The 22,056-nt window shown below is 39.1% G+C and overlaps 1 protein-coding gene across 7 annotated transcripts in view; it reads left to right on the forward strand.

Moving 5' to 3' along the window:
• Window positions 1-22,056, forward strand: part of RBMS3 (RNA binding motif single stranded interacting protein 3) — an 876,931-nt gene that overhangs the window by 788,457 nt on the left and 66,418 nt on the right. For all 7 annotated transcript variants that reach the window (XM_068234458.1, XM_068234461.1, XM_068234460.1 and 4 more), the window contains one exon: window positions 5,475-5,581. In XM_068234458.1, coding sequence (XP_068090559.1) covers window positions 5,475-5,581 — 107 coding nt within the window. The remainder of the gene's footprint in view (window positions 1-5,474; window positions 5,582-22,056) is intronic.

Consider the following 22,056-nt stretch of genomic DNA (forward strand, 5'->3'; position numbering starts at 1 on the left):
GTTCTACTGTATGGCAGTGGTATAAAGTGATTTCTAGTATACAGTAGGGATGGTCGTAAATGCGTAAATGCCCATTTCTGATTCTGCAGGAATTCCAATTTTTGCCAATTTCTGATTTTGGTTTTTCAGATTTCTGATGTTCCCTTTTCCGATTTCCAATTTTTAATTTTTGTGATTTTCCAATCTCTGAGGAGTATTTGATTCATAATATTTTTGCATCAGACAATGCAAAAAATGACAGAAAAATGGAAATTGGAAAACCAAATTCTTGTGATTGGTCTAAAATTACTGTGGTAATCTGATTTTTGCAAAATAATTCTGTGTACTCTGATTGGTCCAATGCTTCTATGAATGGGCTAAAATTCCATTTTACGATTTCTGTTTTCAGAATTCCAATGGGAAAAGTGGAAATTTAAAGGACAACTGAAGTGAGAGGGATATTATATGTATTTCCTTTTAAGCAATACTAGTTACCTGGTTGTCCTGTTGATCCTGTTGATCCTCTGCTTCTAAGCCATAGATCCTGAACAAGCATATGCAGATCAAGTGTTTCTGACATTATTACATCTGACTGGATTAGCTGCATGCTTGTTTCTTGTGTGATTCAGACACTTCTGCAGCCAAATAGATCAGCAGGACAGTCAGGCAATGAGTATTGTTTAAAAGGAAATAAAGATGGCATCCTTCATATCCCACTCACTTCAGTTGCCCTTTAAATTCTGCGCATCCAAATGAGCATCCCTAGTACACATCAGTATTATAGTGGTGTCTTACAACAACAACATTTCTATAGTGCTTTTCTCCCATAGGACTCAAAGCGTTTAAGCTCTCTCAGATTCTGTAGTTGGTAATAGGATGAAGTATTCACACAACAACAAAAAAAACTGACTTTTCACACAGACAACACAATGACAGACTAAGGCCTCGATTCATCAACACTTAGCAAATTTGTTAACAACAGTTTGGTAAAATACCGAATTTGTTAACTTCATTTCAGGATTCATCAAAGTTATCTACAGCTGTTAGCGAACATTCGGTAACCATTCGGTAATGATTCGCTAAAACGGAATAAAGTGCAATTCATGAAAAAGAAAGTGGGCGTGGTTTAGCGTTACATTTAGGATTAGTTATCTCCTTCACTGCTCTGTCGTTATTCCTGTCAGATCATTGCTGACAGAGAAGATGGAGCCATTTGAAGTGGTTATGTATCAGCTGAGAGTGATTCAAAGGCGCAGAAGGGCAAGAATAAGGTCTGCAACCATATAAATTTGTAAGAGAATAGATTTATTTGCTATACCAGGACATCTGCATTTCTCTTGAATCATCTTGTAAGAGAACACAGGCAGTGTCAGGGTTAACTAATTTGCTAGCTGCACTATAATGTTTTAGAATAGGCTCCTATCAAATTGTGGGATTGTCCCAACCACTTTCAGAATCCTGGTCCAGGTGTAAAGCCCTATTCAGAATGTTGCTACGTAGTGCTCAAAGGACTGCCTTTTACCCACAATTCCATGGGAATCTTATGGCCTTGTGTTAAAGTACCACTGTAAAATGGAAATATCGACACGTTACCGAATGGTTACCGAATTGTTATCGAATTCACACCGAATGAGGAAAAACCTTGATGAATACAACTAGAAATCGCTAAACTTCGAATTCGGTAATTTAACAAACTGGAAAAAGTTATCTCAAAGAGAATGATGAATCGAGGCCCAAGAGTGTGGACAAGGTCTCAGCTCTGATTGGGTAGAAGCTCTACCCAATCAGAGAGCAAAATAAAGCAGCTTTCACAGCTAGTTGTTTATTATAAATAGCCACAACATACATGTTGTCCAGAGCCACTAAGTAGGTCACAATAGTTGGAGAATGACCTCTTCTGATACGTTTATTTCTTCACTAACACCAGGAGCATTTTTTCTTCAGTGCTAGTAAAGGGCCAATTTTCAGATTCTCGGTTATGAGGATACAGTTGACCTCTACAGATTCAGGTGCCCCATTTCTGGCAGATACTTAGTAAAAGTGATTTTAATTATTTTCCTTAACTCTGAGAACTGAGGCATATATGTAAGGTTTTCTTTTCCCCTGAATAAGTACTGTTGACAAAAAAGCTATTGATGAAGGTTTAGCATTTTTGAATGGGTTTACTAAGAGGGCAGTTATAAAAAGATATTAAATTGGATTGAAGACCATCCTCTAGAAAATAACGAGGTGCTCTTATCTTTGGCAATATGACGAGGGAATAGAGATTGTTTGAAATGCTTTGCTAATGCTGTTCAGGCAGTAAACACACAATGCTTCCATATGAGGTGCCACTTTCAGCAAAACATGATGATGTAGCTGTGTCAGTCTCAAAACCCAAGAGACATATTATCTAGAATTGAGTAGAAACGCTTTCTAACATGAAAACTTTCATGTTGAAGCTATTGTCTTGGGGAACTAGGCTCTACTGGCCAGAGTGCAGAAGTAGTCTGACTCCAAGTTCAGCAGGTCTTCAAGATTAATTACTGGGATAAACAGATGGGATGGAGCATGTTATTAGGGGCAACCACAATTTCATTAGCCAGATAACGTTCAGGCAAAATGCAGCCAGATATCTGGGCAAGTTTATAGACAATCTAAAACAACAGAGCCATCTACTGCAGTAAACTGTCAATAAGGGGTTGCTATTTGCTAAGGGCCACCACAAATTCTGAGAGTCATCACAGGCTGAAAGCAATCAGAGTACAGGAATAAGCCAAAGTTCAACAAAAAAGTTGTGTACACATGAATATTGTTGGGATTATTATTTGATCCCTCATCCACAATTTGTGTCTGAGTGCTATAAAGACACGTCATAAGCCTGTAGGTTAGCGTTGAGTACTGTTGCTAGGGCACAGGCAGGAGCGATGACATGCAGCTTGAGACAGAGCTGGAGGGGTAAGGAAGGGAACAATTTCCTTGGCCTGCACCTGGAAACACATCTAAGGGGGTCATGGCTGGGCTGCCATACACATGCTACTTGCTTGACAGATTTCCTGCCAACCTGCTGACTCAGCCAAGGACCATCAAGCCTGTGTACAAGTTTTTAGTTAAGGCAAGTTTAAACTCCTAGGAGGGGTAAATTGAGATAGGAACAGGTTTCTAGATACAGGTCAGGACACAACAAAATGCCAGATCAGGATTTAGGTTCAACAGTTTGCTAGATCAAAAATTCTGGTTCAGGTTACAATATCAAATTCAAGTGTAATTAGGTAGCAAGATTAGAAATAAGGTTCAGGTTTCAAGCTCAGATCTTAGGTTCTACAGGTAGCAAGATGAAGGGTACAGGTTTATGTTACGAAAAAGGATTTCAGGAGGCTGGCAGCAGAAATGAAGACTTGGCAGACAGATTATTTGGTAGAAATGATATATAAAATACAAATAATTCCAGCTTGCATGCAAATCTCATTTCAACTGTACGCAGACTGAAATTTGGCCAATTGGAATTCAGATCTGTATTTACTAGTACAGATTCATCTTCCCTGTTATCTCTGTACCCAATAAATTGTTATAGTTAAAGCAACCAATGGACACTAAAGCTAGCTACACATCATGTAAGGATCGAGCCCAATCAGTATATAGATACATCCCATTGTTGTGTCTGTTTTTATGAGGAAGGGAGGAAGTACAGTATAACAATGGGATCAGGCTCGGCCTGGCCCTGGATGTCACCGTCACTAAAGATCTAGGGTGCTGGAACTTAAGAGACTCCTTGAGCAGTCTTCAACAGCCATTTGTCATCTAGCGTGTGTATGCTGCCATAGGTGTAAGTATCATAGAAGGCATATCACAGGGGTTAGTGCCTAATGGGCACTATATGTAATCAAAGATGTTTCACTGATTCCTATTCTTCAGTCACTTCCTATTCCTATTAATTAGTCATTACCTACCTGGCTGTCCTGCTTATCCTCTGGCTTTGATACTAACAAAAGGGTTTTTGGGAGGTGCCCAATGTACAGTGTTCTATATACTATGCACTGTGTCACTAACATTTAAATAGATAGAGGTATCTTCGGATGATTCACACCAAATTGACAACACGTTTCACCCGTTTCCTCAGCTCAATAAAACAGAGGAAACCTAAAAACAAGTGTAAATTTACTCAGTCTCTCTTTAACACATATTTCTATATTTTATTCCAGCTAGCAGACACATTATATATATCACAATTCCTCTGTACATATATGCCATGTCCTAGATTACATAGTGCCTATGTCTACATACACTACCAAAGTGTTATTATATAGAGTACTAGCAGTGCACACCATAGGCACCTGGACTCTCATTGAGGACAACCTTAAAAACGGTTAAATTCTCTCTGGCTTTAATGATTATTTAGGCTTCCTTACTCACTTACTAAGCTAGCATGCATAATGGTTGGTAGTTTAAAATTCACTGTCTGCATTCTTGTGTTGCTTTGATGATTTGTTATAAAGTAACGCAACTGGATGAGAATGGCAGCCAGAGAACTAGCAACCTTTAATTTAACCAGCAGCATCATTGCTCAGATTTCTTCTTGACAGGTTCTCTTTAAAGTGGATCCGAGATCAACTTTTACTCATTGCATAATTGTGTTCCTTTCCTATTGTTTATAGGGCATTCCTCAAGCCAAATACTTTTTTGTTTTAATACTCTAATTCCCTATAAAATAAACAAGCCACGCCCACAGGTTTTCAGAGAGCCAAGGCACTTTCAGACAGTAGCAAGGGCTCATGGGAGCTCAGTCTGGGCAGGAGGAGGGGGAGGTATTACTAGCCTGAGATTTCAGAGGCAGATGGTAGGAGGGAGGAGGACGGGGGATTAGGTTTTTTTCACAGGCTGAGTGCTCAAGATACAGATAAGCCTGCCTCTGTGTAATGTTTACAAACAACACAGCTGCTGTCATTGTATCACAGGAAGAAATAATCATATTCTATTGAAGCTGTTTGCAGCTAGATATGCTGTGTAAACTATCTAAACTTTAGATAAGATATATAGACAAGTTACTTATTAAAGTTAGTTTTTCATCTCGGATCCGCATTAAGTTTACTTGAACCAAAATTTCTTTAGAAAATTATATGTCTGCGTTATGATCACAGCATTGTTTTTAACGTTAGAATAAAGTAGCATATATTATCCAAAAGAGAAAAAAGAAGTGCCTTTTTAGCTTTGATGTAACTGCAGTTTAACAAACATCCCCAAACTGATAAGTAGGAACCTGCTATTTATTCTGTTTTTGTAATATTGTTTTATTTACAGATAACATCATATCTCCTTTCTGATGCTATCATATTATTGTCATTATTTTTAACTCCAGCAAAAAAGCTGCCAGCATCTCAAACTACAAAAAGTATAACATCTTAACAAGAGAATATCTGACTTTAAAGATTTGTGCTACGCAGGAGGTAGAGCGCTACTGGCAGGAGCGTGTTTGGTGGAAGATTTTAACGATATATCCTGGTGTCTTGTCATTTCAGCTCCACCAGAGCCTTTACTGTGTAAATTTGCTGATGGAGGGCAGAAAAAGAGGCAAAATCAGAGCAAGTACACACAGAATGGAAGGCCGTGGCCGAGAGATGGAGAGGTAAGTGCTACAAATAAGGGCATTGCTAATAGTCATGCTTGATATAGGCATTCTGTTATCCTGAATGGTGATGAGTGAATATATGGCCATTTTCATTTTGCCATAATTTTTTATGCATTGATTAAAATAGCACAAACTATGAGATAGGGTAAAGGAGGAGTGAGACCTGACTGAATACAAATCAGTCTCATTCAAAAATACAAAGCTTTATTCAAACATATGCTCATTATTAAAAACTGCAAGATAAAATCCCACCACGTAGCCCATCCCCCACCCCATCCATGCATGTACCCACCCAGGCGTCCCCAATGCTCTCCCCCTCCTAAGCAAAAGGATCGTGTGCACACGTATTAATGGCTGCGCAGCCCTGCAAAAATAGATCAAAAACCTGATGTGGAAAAATATTACTGAGTCTCTCACATGCGGAGAATCGTAGATACCATAAGCAGTTCAAAAAATAAATTCCAGAACATTCATCCAATACACAATAATTTCTTCATATCATGTAGCCTCCTATATTATATGAGGACCATGCATATAGTCATCCAGCAAAACAGGTAGAGTACTCAGCGTCCCATCAGGTTAGCAAGTCACCTCAGTATAGCATGTTGGTGTAGCAAAGCACAGTCCTGTGTTATAGCATGGCATAGCACATGCAGTGTAATTCCTAAGAACCTTTGCAAACAGGCACATCAAGTGGCATATCAGCATGAATCAGGTTGAGGCAACAGCAAGGCACATCCAGTGCTGGCAGTTCATCAAGCAAAAGCAGACAAGATGCATGGCAGTATTAACAGTGTCTCTATGCAAACAGCGTGTGCAGCTGAGGTGCCCTGAGGGCTCTTACTGTATCCACCAGTGTTGACTTGCTATGACGGAGCCTGGAAAGACTAGCCGAGTTTCTGATGCTGGAGGTGTGGAGAGGAGGATACAGCACCCGGTTAGGCAGCATGGAGGCATGGAGGGGAGGACCTCATGGTGGAGGACGGCGTCCTCGATCGATTTCGCCGGACTCTGCCGGCTTCTTCATTGATTAAAATATTTGGTGTTGAGCATGAAATGTGCATAATCCTAATTTGCAATTATGATGTGAAATCGTTATGCAAAATTTCAGGATAAATCATAGTTACTTCTGTATGAAAAGTAATCAAGAACTGTAATTTCTGAGATTAAAAAACATTTTTCTTTTGCATTTTCAAAATCGATTATCTCTAAAACTACAAGGTCTTTTTGAAAGAAAAAAGTTTTCACTTGTTTTTTTTCACTTGTTTTTACTCTACCCTGAACAAACATAGCAATTTTGGCGACAACAGCATGTATAGGCGCTTTGCTATTAACTGCAAAATTACGAATGAATTACGCAAAATTAATTGAATGTTCAAATCGCCATTAGATATAGCTGTAATTACAAAAAAACTATGCATAATTTCGCTTAATTGTAAACAGCAGATTACATTCATCTCTAAAAATATTAACTAAAATATATAGGCTTTAGAAAATAAACATTTTCATTGAAGTCTATGGGCATGAGAAAACATGTTTTCATGAAAGCTCTCATTTTTGCAAAAATATTTATCTTGTGAAAATTCTAAATATTTTCATGAAAATTTCAAGTCAGGTGAAAGTACAAATTTTAGGAAAAGAATTACTTAAGTGATAATTCAAGCTTATCCCTAATCCTAAATCAAGGGTGCCATCTAAAATTGCTGATATTCTACTATTGGGCAGTGGTAATTTGATTAGTAAAATATCTGTACATTTTACTGGTGTTTTACTCATGCTAAATGTAACATTATTCTCAAACCCTCCTTCTACCGATGTGTTACCCTAACCGACAAACTCCACCAATGCCTAACCCTAACTGACCCTGCACCCATGCTTAACCCTAAGGGCCCGTTTCCACTAGGAGCAGTGTGATGCGGCTATATAGCCGCATCGCACCGCGTGTATGCTGAAACACATGCACGCCAATGGAAGAGTTTCCACTGTGTGCATGTTGTGCGGAGCGATCCGAGAATCTGCAGCATGCTGCAGACTCTCGCATGGCCGCATCCACGCCCCATCTCCTCCATTGACTTCCACATCGGGAGATGCAGGAAGTGATGCGGCTGGTGGCGGAAGTGATGCGATGTGGCTAGGTAGCCGCATTCACATCACTTTGTTATGGAAACTGGCACTTACTGTCCCTGCCACAAACCCACTGATATGAATGATGCCTTTGCCATTGTAAATGTAAAATTTCAGGCACCACTGAAATGTGGGCCCCCATAGGCAACCGTGTTAATTACTGATATCACTATTTTATTGTATTTTTACTGGCACTCCAAATATCCCTTTATAGCAACAACTAACATGGGTGCCTAGAGGGCACCTACATTTCCTGTTTCTGGATGTCAAAACATGTATACAGCTTGTAACCTCTTAAGAACACATCATTTAAAACAGTTTAAAGTAAAAATAAAGTTTTCTTATTCATTGCCTAATCTTGTGAACCACCATGGAGTTGTCACTTAATGATTTTATTCATTTCCTGCACATACATACAAATGGAGCTTATAGAGTTTGATGACTTTCAAGTTCTCCATGACAGACAATAAGAATGAATGACTTTTGATGTACATAGTGCATTCAAGCATAGCCCCTTATCCTGGTCACACACTGGCAGTGTAGCCTGGCAGATTTTTATTAGCTCAGCCAAATGTGCCAACAGTGGAAGCAAATGTGCAATGAAGCTTTACTGTGCTAATGTCAAACATCCAAGCTGGTGCTTAGAAAAAAAATGGATGCTTGCTGGTCATGACAGCACCCTTAAAATTATTATGGTGTAAGGCTCTTTGTTCTTCCTTGCACTTTTTCTTTAGTGATCACCAGCACTACTGGATACATGTTGCTGAGCTGATAAACAACTACCAGGATTTTGTTAGTATCAGACTTTTTTCCTGGCATTTCTGCTAGACAGTTCTCTGATATATCTTTTTTTTAGATGTCATGCAAAAATTGCAGCTAATGGAAAAATTAACTCTTGCAATATTGCATAAAAAAAATAATTAAAATAAAAAAAACTGGCCCGACATTACCCTTACATTAGCAAATATAGAAGTTAATTGGATTTACTAACATGACTTATAGGACATATTTATTTGAAAATAAATGACTATTGTTACTAAATTATTGGTTAATAAATCTTCAAGACTAATGCTAAGCTGCATCCCTTTCCATATAGCACAGGCCAATTCCTCCATTAGAATTTACATTCTCAGTAATGCGTGAACATTGAGCAAATAGCATAATTGCATAAGCATGTAACATATATTAATAGCTTCGGCATAATACTGATAAATATAAGGATTAAATAAAAAGGCAAACCATTTCAAATGTTCTGCTTAGGAATGACTGAAGTGATCTTTTAACAGTATTATGAATGGTATAGATTAGTTTACAAAATGATTATTTTGTGTTTTTAAAGCACTGATATCTTCCACAACACTTTGCAAATGCATATTCATGTCTCTAACTGTCCTGCATGGGAGCTTGCAATCCAACCCCAACCATAGTCATAAGCTGGTAATATTTCACTCCATGTATGGCCAGATTGACCTTAGATAGATCCCTCTCTGATCAATACATTTCAGTATCAAATCAATTGGAAATTATCCTAGCACTGCCGTCTGCCCCCCAAGTACATGTGTGTGTGTGTCCCATGCCAGTGCTGAGTGTTGGGGCTCACCTCTCCAGCATGACTCCTGGCCTCCTCCAGTATTCGGCATCACCACGAGTGCCTTTACCATGTGACTTGGTGCAGGTAGTGATGTCACAACATGTTCCATTGTCACATGGAACAGGCAGTCGTAGTGAAGCCTAACACCAGAGAAGGCCAAGAGCAATGACAGAAGATAGGTGAGCCTTTAACACTGCACACGGGCATGAAGGGTTGACACTTGTACACTTGGGGAGACACTGGCCAGGCATCCGTTGGTCATCTCAATATCAAATGCTCTTATTGCTGAGCACCTGATCGAGCCCTTGGGATTGAGATTGTAAACCATATACAAAAAAAGGGTGTTAACAAACTTTAGTGGGACATTTATTTTTCTCTTTGGTAGAGATTTTTAGATAAGCGATGTGAGTGAGCACCTGGGAAGAAATAAAGTGGGTAGTGGGTGTCAGGACACCTTCTGAAAAAAGACACAGGGAACAAAACGGGGAGCCCAATGGTGCAGTACGTCAATAAAATCGGGTAATTGTAGTAAGTAAAGATCTACTCACAAAGGTAGGTTGCAGAGGGGCAACCGACCACAGGAAGCAGGTGGAGACAATAAACCCGACTCCACTCGGGGAGGTCACCGAGGACCTGGATGTGGTCACACTCCTAGGGTAAAAAAAGGGGGACAAGTGTCCACCGTGGTGTACACCACGCATGGTCTGTCTCCACCCCTCAAACGGGACACGTATGGGGGTACAAGATGCACTAGACAATTGTAAAGAGGCGCCCTAATCGTAGATAAAAGCATCTAAAAACAGTTTAAAATTGACAAAAACGTGAGGTAGCTTACCTCAATGACGACAAATCTTTGTAATAAGCAAAAGATTTATTATAGCACCGGCAACGCGTTTCGCGGGTCCAAGCCCACTTCCTCAGGCCAATACAAGTGCCAAGCTAAATGAAATATTTAGCCAAGGGAGGTAAGTCTCTAACTGATCAATCCAGAGTCGTTAAACAAAAATCCCCGGGAACATTTCTGCCATTACTTCAGAGGTGCATCCCTAGTTAAAGGAAATCCTCGCTGCAGAGAACCTAAGATTGCTGCCTGATAATGATGATTGTAATGGTAATATTCATAATTTCATATAATTTTGCATGATTATGATTGTAATAGCAAAATGTTGAATTCCCCCAAATTATTTGCAATTTCACACAATTATGAGTACATGTATAATTTTCTTAAGTATGTTTTTTTTTTTATAGAAAATTCATCATTATATGCAATTTTGAACAATTACGCACCATTTTTCGTAATTACAAACAATTTTCCCATAATTACAATTGATTAAGATTAATTAAGATAAGTAAATAATGAGTAAACTTGAAATCACACATTCAATTATACGTTAACATAAAAATAGGATGCGGCATTGCGAATTACTCCAAAATTGAATAAGAGTTTGTTGAGAATTATGAATTACAATTTTGCATTGTAATGACATGGTTACAATGTGAAATTACGCATATGTGAAATTTCATTTGTAGACGGTCACACATTCAAGAATGTAGACATTATAAATGAGCGGTTATTCTGTACTTCAGTGTACCCCTACAATTGTTGCAAAAAATAAAATGACAATTTGTATTTTGTAAAAATCCTAACTGAATTGAAAAATTAAATGTTAAAGTGCATTCTTGAATAGCATTATTGTAGAAAATACCATGTAAAGTGCTATGATCATACAAATTGTTAGTTTTTGAGTCTAGTACATTTTAACCAAAGTGTTTTATAATTGATAGTCATAGAAGTAAATGCAGATATTATGCATAATGCCTAAAGGAAAATTCTGTCAGCCAAGCTGTGAAGCTTAAGAAAATATGGGACCTTTGGCCGTCCTTTCTGCAAGCTGTCTGAATGGTAAAGTGTGATCTGGTGACCTTACTCTGCGTATTTAACATTGCTGCAGTGGATATGCCTGTCACTCAGTCACAGATAGCGGAGCTTGTTCACTTATAGAGCTTTTGGACAAAAGCATGTGCTCGTGGATAGGAATTATCCTCAGCCAAGCAAGTGCACATTTATGTCAGGTTTCCAAATAGACACAGCAGGCTAAAGCAAATAAGTGTCACTAGAGATGATCGTAACGTGGTAATTATGGTTACATAAAATTTCATGTAAAATTTCACAACTACGGCCACACGTAATGACGATTTGGAAATTCAATGTATTTAGTGTAATCTGTTCCTGTTTAGTAAGCCAGCACCTATTCAGGAAGGAGTCCTTGGGCAAGACTCCATAACACTGCTACCGCCTACTGAGCGTGCCTAGTGGCTGCAGCTCAAGCACTTTTAGTCCAGCCAGGAGTAAAGCTCAATATAAATGTTATTTGTCTTGTGTAATCTATACAAAATTTTATTTTTACCTAAATTTTAATGTTACCTAATTTTGTGCTGAATTTAGCGGTTAATAGGAAAGCCTTCATGCATGCTATCATCACCAAAATTGCTATGTATGTTAAAGAGTAACTGTCAGGCTGCAGAAGCTAATTTAAACCTCTATTCTCCTGTGTTAAACAGTTTAGAAGGAAGCCAAAAAGCCATTAGTGAAGATAAAAATCTCAGTTACCTTTGATGTGCTTATCAGCAACGCTGTTATAGACCCAAGAGGACGCAAGCCGCATACTATACTGCAAAGCATTCTGGGGCCCTCCCCTCAGCTGCTAATGAGACGTTACAGCAGCTTGTAATCAGTCCAGCGCGTAGCACTGATAAATCTCCGGGCAGAGTACACTGCAGGAGTCAGCTATTGTTCCTAGCCACATGGCTCATTAATATTCACTGCACACTGTGTTATTCAGTACGAGCTTTTCTGTGATCAGGAAGCAGGCAGGACATGACGACACATTTGACAGAAAAACATGGAGCCTGCCATGAGCTGTCAGGAGCATCTATCTCTGCATATACTATATACAAATTCTGTGAAATCCAAACGTGGACAGTGAAATGCATATGTAATGTAAGTACAGCCAATCTTTAGCTACTGATATATGTGTTTATTTTCTCTGAGACCTTATACCTAACAGCTCCTCTTTAAGGGGACTAGTGGGAACAAGACCCACAACATTTTTTCAAAAAGACCTTGTAGTTTTAAAATTGCAAAAAATGCTGCAAAATGTAATTTTACTGAGTTTAAAAAAAAAGCATTTTTCCTTTTCGCTTTTAAAATCGATTTTCTCAAAAACAGTGTCTTTTTGAAAAATTGAACTAAAAATGTTTGAGTCGTTCCCACTATTCCCCTTAACATACCCCACAACATTTTTTCAAAAAGACCTTGTAGTTTTAAAATTGCAAAAAATGCTGCAAAATGTAATTTTACTGAGCTTAAAAAAAAGCATTTTTCCTTTTCGCTTTTAAAATCGATTTTCTCAAAAACAACAGTGTCTTTTTGAAAAATTTAACAAAAAATGTTTGAGTCGTTCCCACTATTCCCCTTAAAGAGACTCCGTAACAAAAATTGCATCCTGTTTTTTATCATCCTACAAGTTCCAAAAGCTATTCTAATGTGTTCTGGCTTACTGCAACACTTTCTGCTATCACAGCCTCTGTAATAAATCAATGTATCTTTCCCCTGTCAGACTTGTCGGCCAGTGTCTGGAAGGCTGCCAAGTTCTTCAGTGTTGTGGTTCTGCTATGAACTCCCCCTTTCAGGCCCCTCTCTGCACACTGCCTGTGTGATATTTAGATTAGTGCAGCTTCTCTCTGCTCTCGTATCTTTTACAAGCTGGATAAAGTGTCCTCTGAGCTGGCTGGGCTTTCACATACTGAGGAAATTCAGACAAGGGCAAAGCTGTTTGCAGGAAGAAAAGAGCAGCCTGAAACTTCAGTGCATGAGAGCTGAAGGGGGAAAGAAACACACAAATGATCTCTTGAGATTCAAAAGGAAGGGTGTATACAGCCTGCTTGTGTATGGATGTATTTTGTATGTGTGGACATACTGTACATCAACCTACTTCCTGTTTTGGTGGCCATTTTGTTTGTTTATAAACAAACTTTTTAAAACTGTTTTTAACCACTTTTAATGCGGCGGGGAGCGGCGAAATTGTGACAGAGGATAATAGTAGATGTCCCCTAACGCACTGGTATGTTTACTTTTGTGCGATTTTAACAATACAGATTCTCTTTAACATACATAGGAATTTTAGTGATGACAGCATGTATGGGGGCTTTGTTATTAAAGTAAATGTAAAGGCGAAAAAAGTCATATACTTAACTATGGACAGGAAAGATTGTGAAACCTACCGAGCCTTCCCTGTCTGTTTTTGCTCATCTAGTTCCAGTGTTGTCACCCCCACTGTGTGTACTCGGCCTATTGGGCTAATATACGTCTGTGAGCTCTTTGGGAGGCTTCGGAAGCACTTGTGTCCGCGAGTGCTTCAAAAGATAGGCAGCTCCATACTCCACACGTGAGCAGGCTTGCGCATGCACTCACACATGCGTAGTATGGAGCCACCCATCTTTGGAAGCACTCAAGGACATGAACAGGGGGGTGCTGGTATGAAAGCTACAATAGGGGACAGGGAAGATGCTATATTTTGATTTTTTTTAATTCATCAATTTTTTTTTACCATTTTACATTTGTTGAAATAAAAATGGTGCATAAAGTAGAATTCTGAGATGAGTGATATGTTTTCTCACTGGGTAAAGCTGGTGATAACTTTTATATTGAGCTTTACTCCTGGCCGGAATAAAAGTGCTTGAGCTGCAGCCACTAGGCATGCTCAGTAGGAAGTGGCAGTGTTATGGAGTCTTGCCCAAGGACTCCTTCCTGAATAGGTGCTGGCTTACTAAACAGGAACAGATTACACAAAATAAATTGATACCTTTTTTAACATTCAAGCTCCCCTTCCCACTTCTAAAACACTAATTGAATCTGAAGAGAACTTGGTAGAAGGAAAAAAAAATATGTCGAAATGATTTTTTTCTCACACTGCTGGATAAGCTAATATTTGCCTGGCAGTGCAGTGACAACTGTATTATGCAATTTGTGAATCAAATAGAATAAACAATCACCATCCCTAAACTCTGGTCATTGTAATTTAATCAGACCCAAGTCTTTTAGGATCCACATCATTTATTATGTTTTACATGGTTTATCTTGGACTCTTATCAACAGTCAACCAACAACTTCTTAATGTTTAATCCATCTTATTCTATAGACTTTTATAACATTAACCAGATTTTCACCCCCGTATTGGACCATGAATTAATCTTGAAATTTGATTTCAAAGACTTTACCCTCCTCCTGCTGAGTCAGTGCCTATGCTTCACAACTGTGAGTGACAGCAGGCCTGATAACAGACTTCTGTATTCTTAGTTCGGGGTCCTTGTGGGTAAAACTGGAGCTGAGGCTTTTTAGTTGTTTGCAAATTGCAATGGCCCAATCCCCCAGCAATAATCTTAGTTTTAATTCCTGCTGAAATCCTACCGTTTATATTGATTGATGATCTCAAGTGTTTGAGTACGACAACAACTGTCGTACTTGGTGAATAAAGCTGATTATGATTCTGGTTCTTTAACATCATTATATTGATAATTGTTGATTTTTATTGATTTGTTTTTCTGATGGTTTTGTACACTCTCAAATACTTGGTTAATTTTTCCATGCTTCACTACTAATCCCATTTTTGTTTGTATGTGTCAAACACTCTCATTTTACTCTCATGTTGAACTATCTATTATAAAATCATCAGTATATGTTGCCACCTGACTTATTTAGATTGTAATACTACTATTCATATCAACTTTTCTAAGTGTAGCTTCCAGCACCAAGATAAAAAGCAATGCTAACACTGCATCCCCTTGTTGAAGTACTTTCTGTACATCAAATGGATTTGTCATTTTACCACTGACCTCAACCATCACTCTTGATCCTTGTAAAGTTATTGCAAATATATCTACATGCTTCTGTGGTATTCCCAGCATCCTCCAAATAGTCATTTTGTCTCTTTGGAGTCTGTCAAAAGCTTGTGTATACTCAACAAAAGGTTATACAAGGCAATATTGTAATCACAGCACTTCTCAAAAACACATTTGTGGTGTTTGATAGTTGATCTGCCCATATGGAATTTGCATTTACAGTCTTAATTCAAATCACAAGATCAAATGGATAGCCACACCATATCCACTGAGAGTGTGCTGGGGCAATGAAGGGGTTATTGCAAGAGATAAAGTCAAGCCTGCCCATCATACAGCACCACTCATTCATAAATGCAATTTACCAACTTTAATAACAAATTGAATCAAAGAACAGCAATAAAACCATTTGAAAACTGTATATAATATACAATATATTTGTGACCTTGTTAATTACTCTGGTTATTAGATCGTATTAATGTGTCCTATTTACTCAGAAAGTTGCATTATGCTTTTATGTTTGACATAAAACTCTAGCTTTCAATAAATGTTATTTTTATGCTTTCAATAAATCAAACAACAAACATATATATATATATATATATATATATATATATATATATATATATATTAACAACAGATTACAAAAATAATGTACACACATATAAAAATGACTTAATATGAGGGTATAGCAATGTGCCAAAGGTGTGTGCAAAGAGAGGCTAGTAGAGCAATGGGACAGGCTCAGGCTGAGAGTAAGGTGTAAATATATGCCACCTAGTAGTAAGCTGTGTACGGGTGTCTGATGGGTGATTTATAAATTGATCCTGGCAGGCTGGGTTTACAGTGGGGACTTTGTTTGGTAATGTCAGATGCAGCTTGGTTAAACTTGGTTAATCTGTGTCTAGTCCAGACTCCTATCCCATTATTAACCACATAAGATAGTCAAAGAGGAGCTAAGAAAGGGTTCCACCCAGTATTTTAATTGGAGAACTCACCTCCTCCCTGTGTTCTATAGGATGGGCCATATGCAGAAGGTGGCAAAGGCTTTGTAAAAGCTCTGTGCAGAGGAAGAAACTCCTACTTTCCTGGCAGCTCCATATTTTGTGCCAAGATTTCTTGGCCATGTGGCTTACTTTTCCAAACAGAATTCCTCTGGTACAAGTACATTAAATATAAAAATTAGCTTAAAGAAAGCTGACTTTGTTGGAAAAAAAATATAGAGAGATTGAGAACATTTTGGTGTGATAAGTAGCAATAAAGTTATTGGCGAATGAATGGGAGGAGCGTGATGTGTGAAAATTGCTCTGGATTTTAGAGGGAAATTACCTGTGGTGGGGAAGTGGCAAAAGCTGTCTATCAAAATTTAGCCTTTCTAAGAATTCTGTATAATGTATAACTGAGCTGCATTTACTATCAAAGGCAGTTGAAGGAAGTGTTTGGAAGCACATGGAGAACTTATTTTACTTAGTATACATGTGTTCATTTAATAACATGGAACATTAGTAAAGCTTAAGGAGATACAGATTTCCTTTTAGATTCTATTTAATATTAACTAGGATTATTGTTTCGTCTTCAAAGGTAACCTTATAGTTATTTAACATTTCTTAAATAGTTTCCCTTTAAACTGCTCTAAGTGAAGCTATTTTCTGGGCATCTCAGCGAATGGGTAGAACAATGTTTCAGCCAAAATTCCTTTTAAAATTCAATCAGTATTCAGAAGGAGAGGTAAAAAGTTCATGTAAGGATCTCTTCACAGAGAAAGCAAGTGGCGTAATTTAGCTTAAATGTAGGGTGGCAGGGTGGCACAAAAATTATAGCGCCAGTTGCAGAGCTATTATATATTTTAAGCATTCTCTGGGTGGCTGTAAATCGATGCCATAAATGCTTTAGGATATAAAACAAAAACGTGGTAAACTTGAAGAATAAATTAAAGCACCAACAGTAAGCATTATAAATGTCATGCTTATTATTCTACATCTGGAAAACGTAAATACCCAATTCAGCATTTTGGGATATCTAAACAGAAGGCTTAAACTACCTACAGACTTGAAATGCGTAGAGTAAATCCAGCTGCCATCTATTCCTCTTTGCAATGATGCATGTAGTTCTCTGTGGAGAAATGGGGACTTCCCACAGCACCTTATCTATGAAGATGTAATAGTGATCGGCTGGCCCAAATCTAACATTGCTAATCATGCTTCTCTTAAAGCAGTAGGATTAGCCATACTATGCCAGGGGGAAAAAACACATATATAAGTAGATAAATACTTGATCTACTTACATAACACATGTATTGTACTGTCCATGTTTTGATTTCAGTGAATTTTATAGTAAATAAAGAGAGTTCCTGGTGGGGGCCATGTCTTTTGCCCACAGTTTACGCTAAATCCTGATGTCATTTCTGCCCTTTACTTTTTTATTTTCTTCTCCAATCGCTGAGTCACCTCAGCCTTGCTTGTAAACACAAGTGAGCAGAGGATTGTGTTTCAGATAAGCAGCTGGAAGGGAAATAAAGGGAAGAGGAGGAATATATTATAGATCAAAAGAACCCCCAGCATGCAACTATTTGGCACTAACTACTAAAGGGCCAGTGCTCCTAGGGTATGTGATAACTCCAAATCATAACAGCAGAAAAAGTTTTGAAAGTTTTGAATGCAGGATTAGCATCTTTATCACTTAATAATCTCAGACCAGTTGCTGTTGAAATCACTGACAACTTAGCAAGACAATACTGACAGGACATTTTCAGCTACTTTTTGATACTTTTTTAATTGCAGAGTGCTGAAAAGTTATTATGTAAGCAGATGAAAAGTTATCTCCTAGGAACAAAATTAGGAGAAAAAGGGAATCGAATAAGGACCATCAGGTGTTAAATTCATTTTTTCTCTAAAGTTTTCTCCTAGGTAACATTTTAAAATGCCTTTCAAGCCACCAGTAATCAAAAATATTTTAAACAATTTTGATAGTACTTTTTCACCTACTTTTGATACTTTTTCAATTGCAGAGTGCTGAAAAGTTATTTTTAACAGAACATGAAAAATTATCTCCAAGGAGAAAACCTAGGAGAAAAAGATGAATCGAATAAGGGCCACTGACTCTTCCTTACACCGAATGTGCTAACATATAAGAATCAGGGCCATTTCTCTCATTAAGCAAGGTGAAACATTTGCATCAGCTGCAGAGATTACAGAGGCAGCACGTTTGTACTGTGTTTAAACTCACGGCATGCAGTCGGAGGAGAAGCGAGAGGAGAGCGAGTTGAAGAGGTCTTCATTGGGGAAAAGCAAGTTGTTGTGCTGTGTGAGGAATCCGACAGTGAGTGAGGAGGCGGGAGGCAGGAGAGCAGCAGTGTTTCATTTGCCTTGCACAATGGAGTCCTGACTGAGGCGAAATGGATTGGCTGAGGGTGAGCAGTTTTTGTCACAGACTCACAGCCAGCTAGTGTGCTAATGTGTTGAGCTGCAGCATGTCATGTGAGAACATTAAATAAAGCAGGGTAAATTGTCGGATCTGTGAGATATTTCCAAATCGGGAGGGTGGGATGCATCCTCACAAGTTTGCCTCAGGAAGCAAAAGGTCTAGAACCGCCCCTTATTAGATTCATATATCTATCTTGAAAATTATTCAAGTTATATACAGTGCCTAAAGGTGATTCCAGTAAAAACAATTGATCCTTATCGTGACTTTATATTTTTTGTTTGGGATAAGGCCTTAGGCAAGCCTTTTACGAATATGAGTGTGCTATTTATACTCAAGATAAAAATAAAAATGAAGATTTTGGTTTATCTAAAGACAGATCAATGTTGTATTAATTCTTATTGACCACTTTGTGTTGCTAATCTCTGTGCTGTATATAATCAGCCAGTAAGATAATAACTGTACTTGGCTGCCTCTTCGTCCCTGGACTGAAGGATCACCCTCTCCTTCCTTTTTTCCCCATTTTGCTTGAGTTACCCCCTTTTGTACAGGGACTAGTCTCTGCATAAGTGGGGATATGCTATTTTGATAAATCATAATTTTGATTTTGTGTTTTTTTCTTCTTTCTATTTTCAAGTGTAAACATAACCTTAAGCGTACTGCATTGAAATATGTAATACACAATGATGATACAGATTAACCTGTTTTTGTAGGGTTCCCCTTTAAGGCCCGTTAGTGTTGTTCCACCATGGGTGGGACCTAGATGCGCGCATGGCATGCCAGCATTTTAATTCTTTCCCTTTCATTATACTTTTCATACCTCCTTCTTATCTTAGTATTATTTTCTACTCTGTTTTCATTCTTCCCCCACCTACCTTTTTTCCCCTGGCCTGCTATGCAAGCGCTTTCTCTGTTCCCGCCCCTGGGAGGATACTGACACTGGTGCGCAGACGGGGGGCACTGTCTGGTGGCGTAACATACGCCCACTTGGATTGCCCGCCGTTGGCTGTCTGCGCACGCTCAAGCCTGACTCCTGTGAGGCGCATTGGGCATGCGCCACGCGGAGGATCTTACGCTTAGCACGGGCACCTGGAACGCAAGAAGCCGCGCCTCTACGCAGATGCGGCTGACGCACTTCCGGGTAAAACGCCTCTTATGGCGTGGGGAACGCCAGCAACCATACGGGCATTTACTCTCACGGTCTGGGAGTCCTGAGGAGCCGGATTACCGGCGAAACCGGTCGACTTACAGCCTTCAGCAGCTCTAAGTGTACTGCCTGACGCCTCCCAACTTACGGACTACCGTCACTTTCTATCTATGGATGCATGGATGCATCTGAGTTCAGATAACCCAAGAACTGGTAGCTATAACACAGCTTATAATAATAAGTTTCTACATGTCCCAACATGGGACAGGCACCTGGATTGCTGATGCATTGTTCTGATGGATCCTTTAATCTGCTTGCACATATGATGGTTACTTATTGAGCATACCTCTTGTCAAGTTTGCACCTGGATGTTGCGATTGGACATCTGTGATCTGCATACAATATTTGATCTCTGGTTTACACTGGCAGCAGGACATTCTGGTCTGCACCTGAGTCAATTACCTTAAACCATCCATGGTTATTTATAAACTCTATATACATACTACTGGAAAATCTGATCCAATACCGAGATGCATAGATTGCTATTACAACCATAGAGGCAACTGTTTTATCCACAGGCAGCCATGTTTGAGCTGCGTTGGCTTTCAGACCGTTATTAACCCATGCTTTTTTACATGCCCACATATGTATGGATATTAATGCTTGTGATTTAGTGTTTTTTAATTAATAAATATTTTCTTACTTTTTGATAACTACATGACTCATTGAGTGCTTTGGATTGCAGATGGGTTCTGCTTCCTTCTTTTCACTGTACTAATTGATAGCCAGACCACTCTGAGCCATGAACAATATTTGATTTAAAATCTATTTTGTACATATATATTGAGGTGCTGGTTGGGACGTCCATTCCAAACAGTAATAACCGTACTATTTTGTAACTTCTGCCTTATTTCAGTCACTTCTGCATCTTTTATTTTACAGCCTCACAAAACCCTTTTTTAGTTTTGGCCTGTTATTAATAAGCAGGCCAGCTCAATCTAAGTCATTAATTTGGAAAGTAATGATATAAAATTATCATTTGGGAGATATCTTTCCCCACACTGTCACAAATCTAGTAAGTGAGACCAGTCAAAGTTGTTAGAATCAGTGTCCCCTTACCTATCCAGCTGCAGATATTTTGAAATGATTAGTGGGTCTTCACTGGACACATTTATAATTCAAACTCGCATTTCCATTTATGTTTCTGAAAAGACAGGCGGCACTTATTTTTACTTTATATGCTGCCTGTGTGCAGGGTTGATGTATCTGCCATGCCGACGAGTGATTATTGCACTGTTCAGCAGATGAGCATTCATTAGTATCCAGTTAGCAACAATTTTCATCCCCTCATCCCCTTTAGACATAATAACATACAAATGTCATTATGCACATGCAGTCCATCAGCTTCTTGAATAAGTCATTCAACAGCGAGTCTCTTAGTGTAGGCACTATAGATTTTCAGTAGCAGATAAGATTGGTGGTATGCTGTGTGGGATACACTGAGCCAATGTTCTGAAGTAAACAGCTAGGTCAGTACAACGAGTCCCTATATTTTGCATAGTAATATGAAAAAAGGTCTAATCCCATCCCATTTTTTTTGCTCCACTGCAAAAAAATATTCTGTTATATCTAGGCAATTTTTATGAACCTTTTTTCTCTTTTTGTTTATTTCTGAAGATATTTCACATCTACAAATCTTAACCACTTAAGGACCAGGCTGTTGTTAGCTGATCTGTGCTGCGTGGGCTCTCCAGCCCACAGCACAGATAAGCAGTGTGGCAGGGCGATCAGACTTCCCCCCTTGACCTGCTGGGGGGGTCTGATCGCCACTGCTCCATGTGGCCGAGTGGGGGGGGGGGCTCCTCAAAACCCCCCTCCGCAGCGTGATTCCTCCCTCCCTCTCCTTCCCTCCCTCCCCTTCGCTCCATGGGCGGCACAGGACGGCGATCCGTCCTGCGCCGCCTCCAATAGGCTTTAGCCTATCACACGGCGGTTGTCCCTGGCCAATCAGAGGCCGGGATCGCCGATCTCGGTGCTGTATTGATGTAAACAGCGGGGATTTCTTCCCCGCGTGTTTATAATTAGCCTGCGAGCCGCGATCGGAGGCTCGCAGCCTGTTCACGGAGACACCCTCCGTGAACTGACATGGAACGGCCATTTCCATGTAAAACCACAAATGACCAGCCGCCGCCAATCGGTGTTAGGCGGTCGTTATGTGGTTAAGGCTTGTGGCAAAATTTTGAGAGTCTTGCACCTCTGCCATGCATATAAGGGAATACATAAAATGCCCAA

The sequence above is a fragment of the Hyperolius riggenbachi genome, chromosome 5 (assembly GCF_040937935.1).
Source record: "Hyperolius riggenbachi isolate aHypRig1 chromosome 5, aHypRig1.pri, whole genome shotgun sequence".
Taxonomy (NCBI): domain Eukaryota; kingdom Metazoa; phylum Chordata; class Amphibia; order Anura; family Hyperoliidae; genus Hyperolius; species Hyperolius riggenbachi.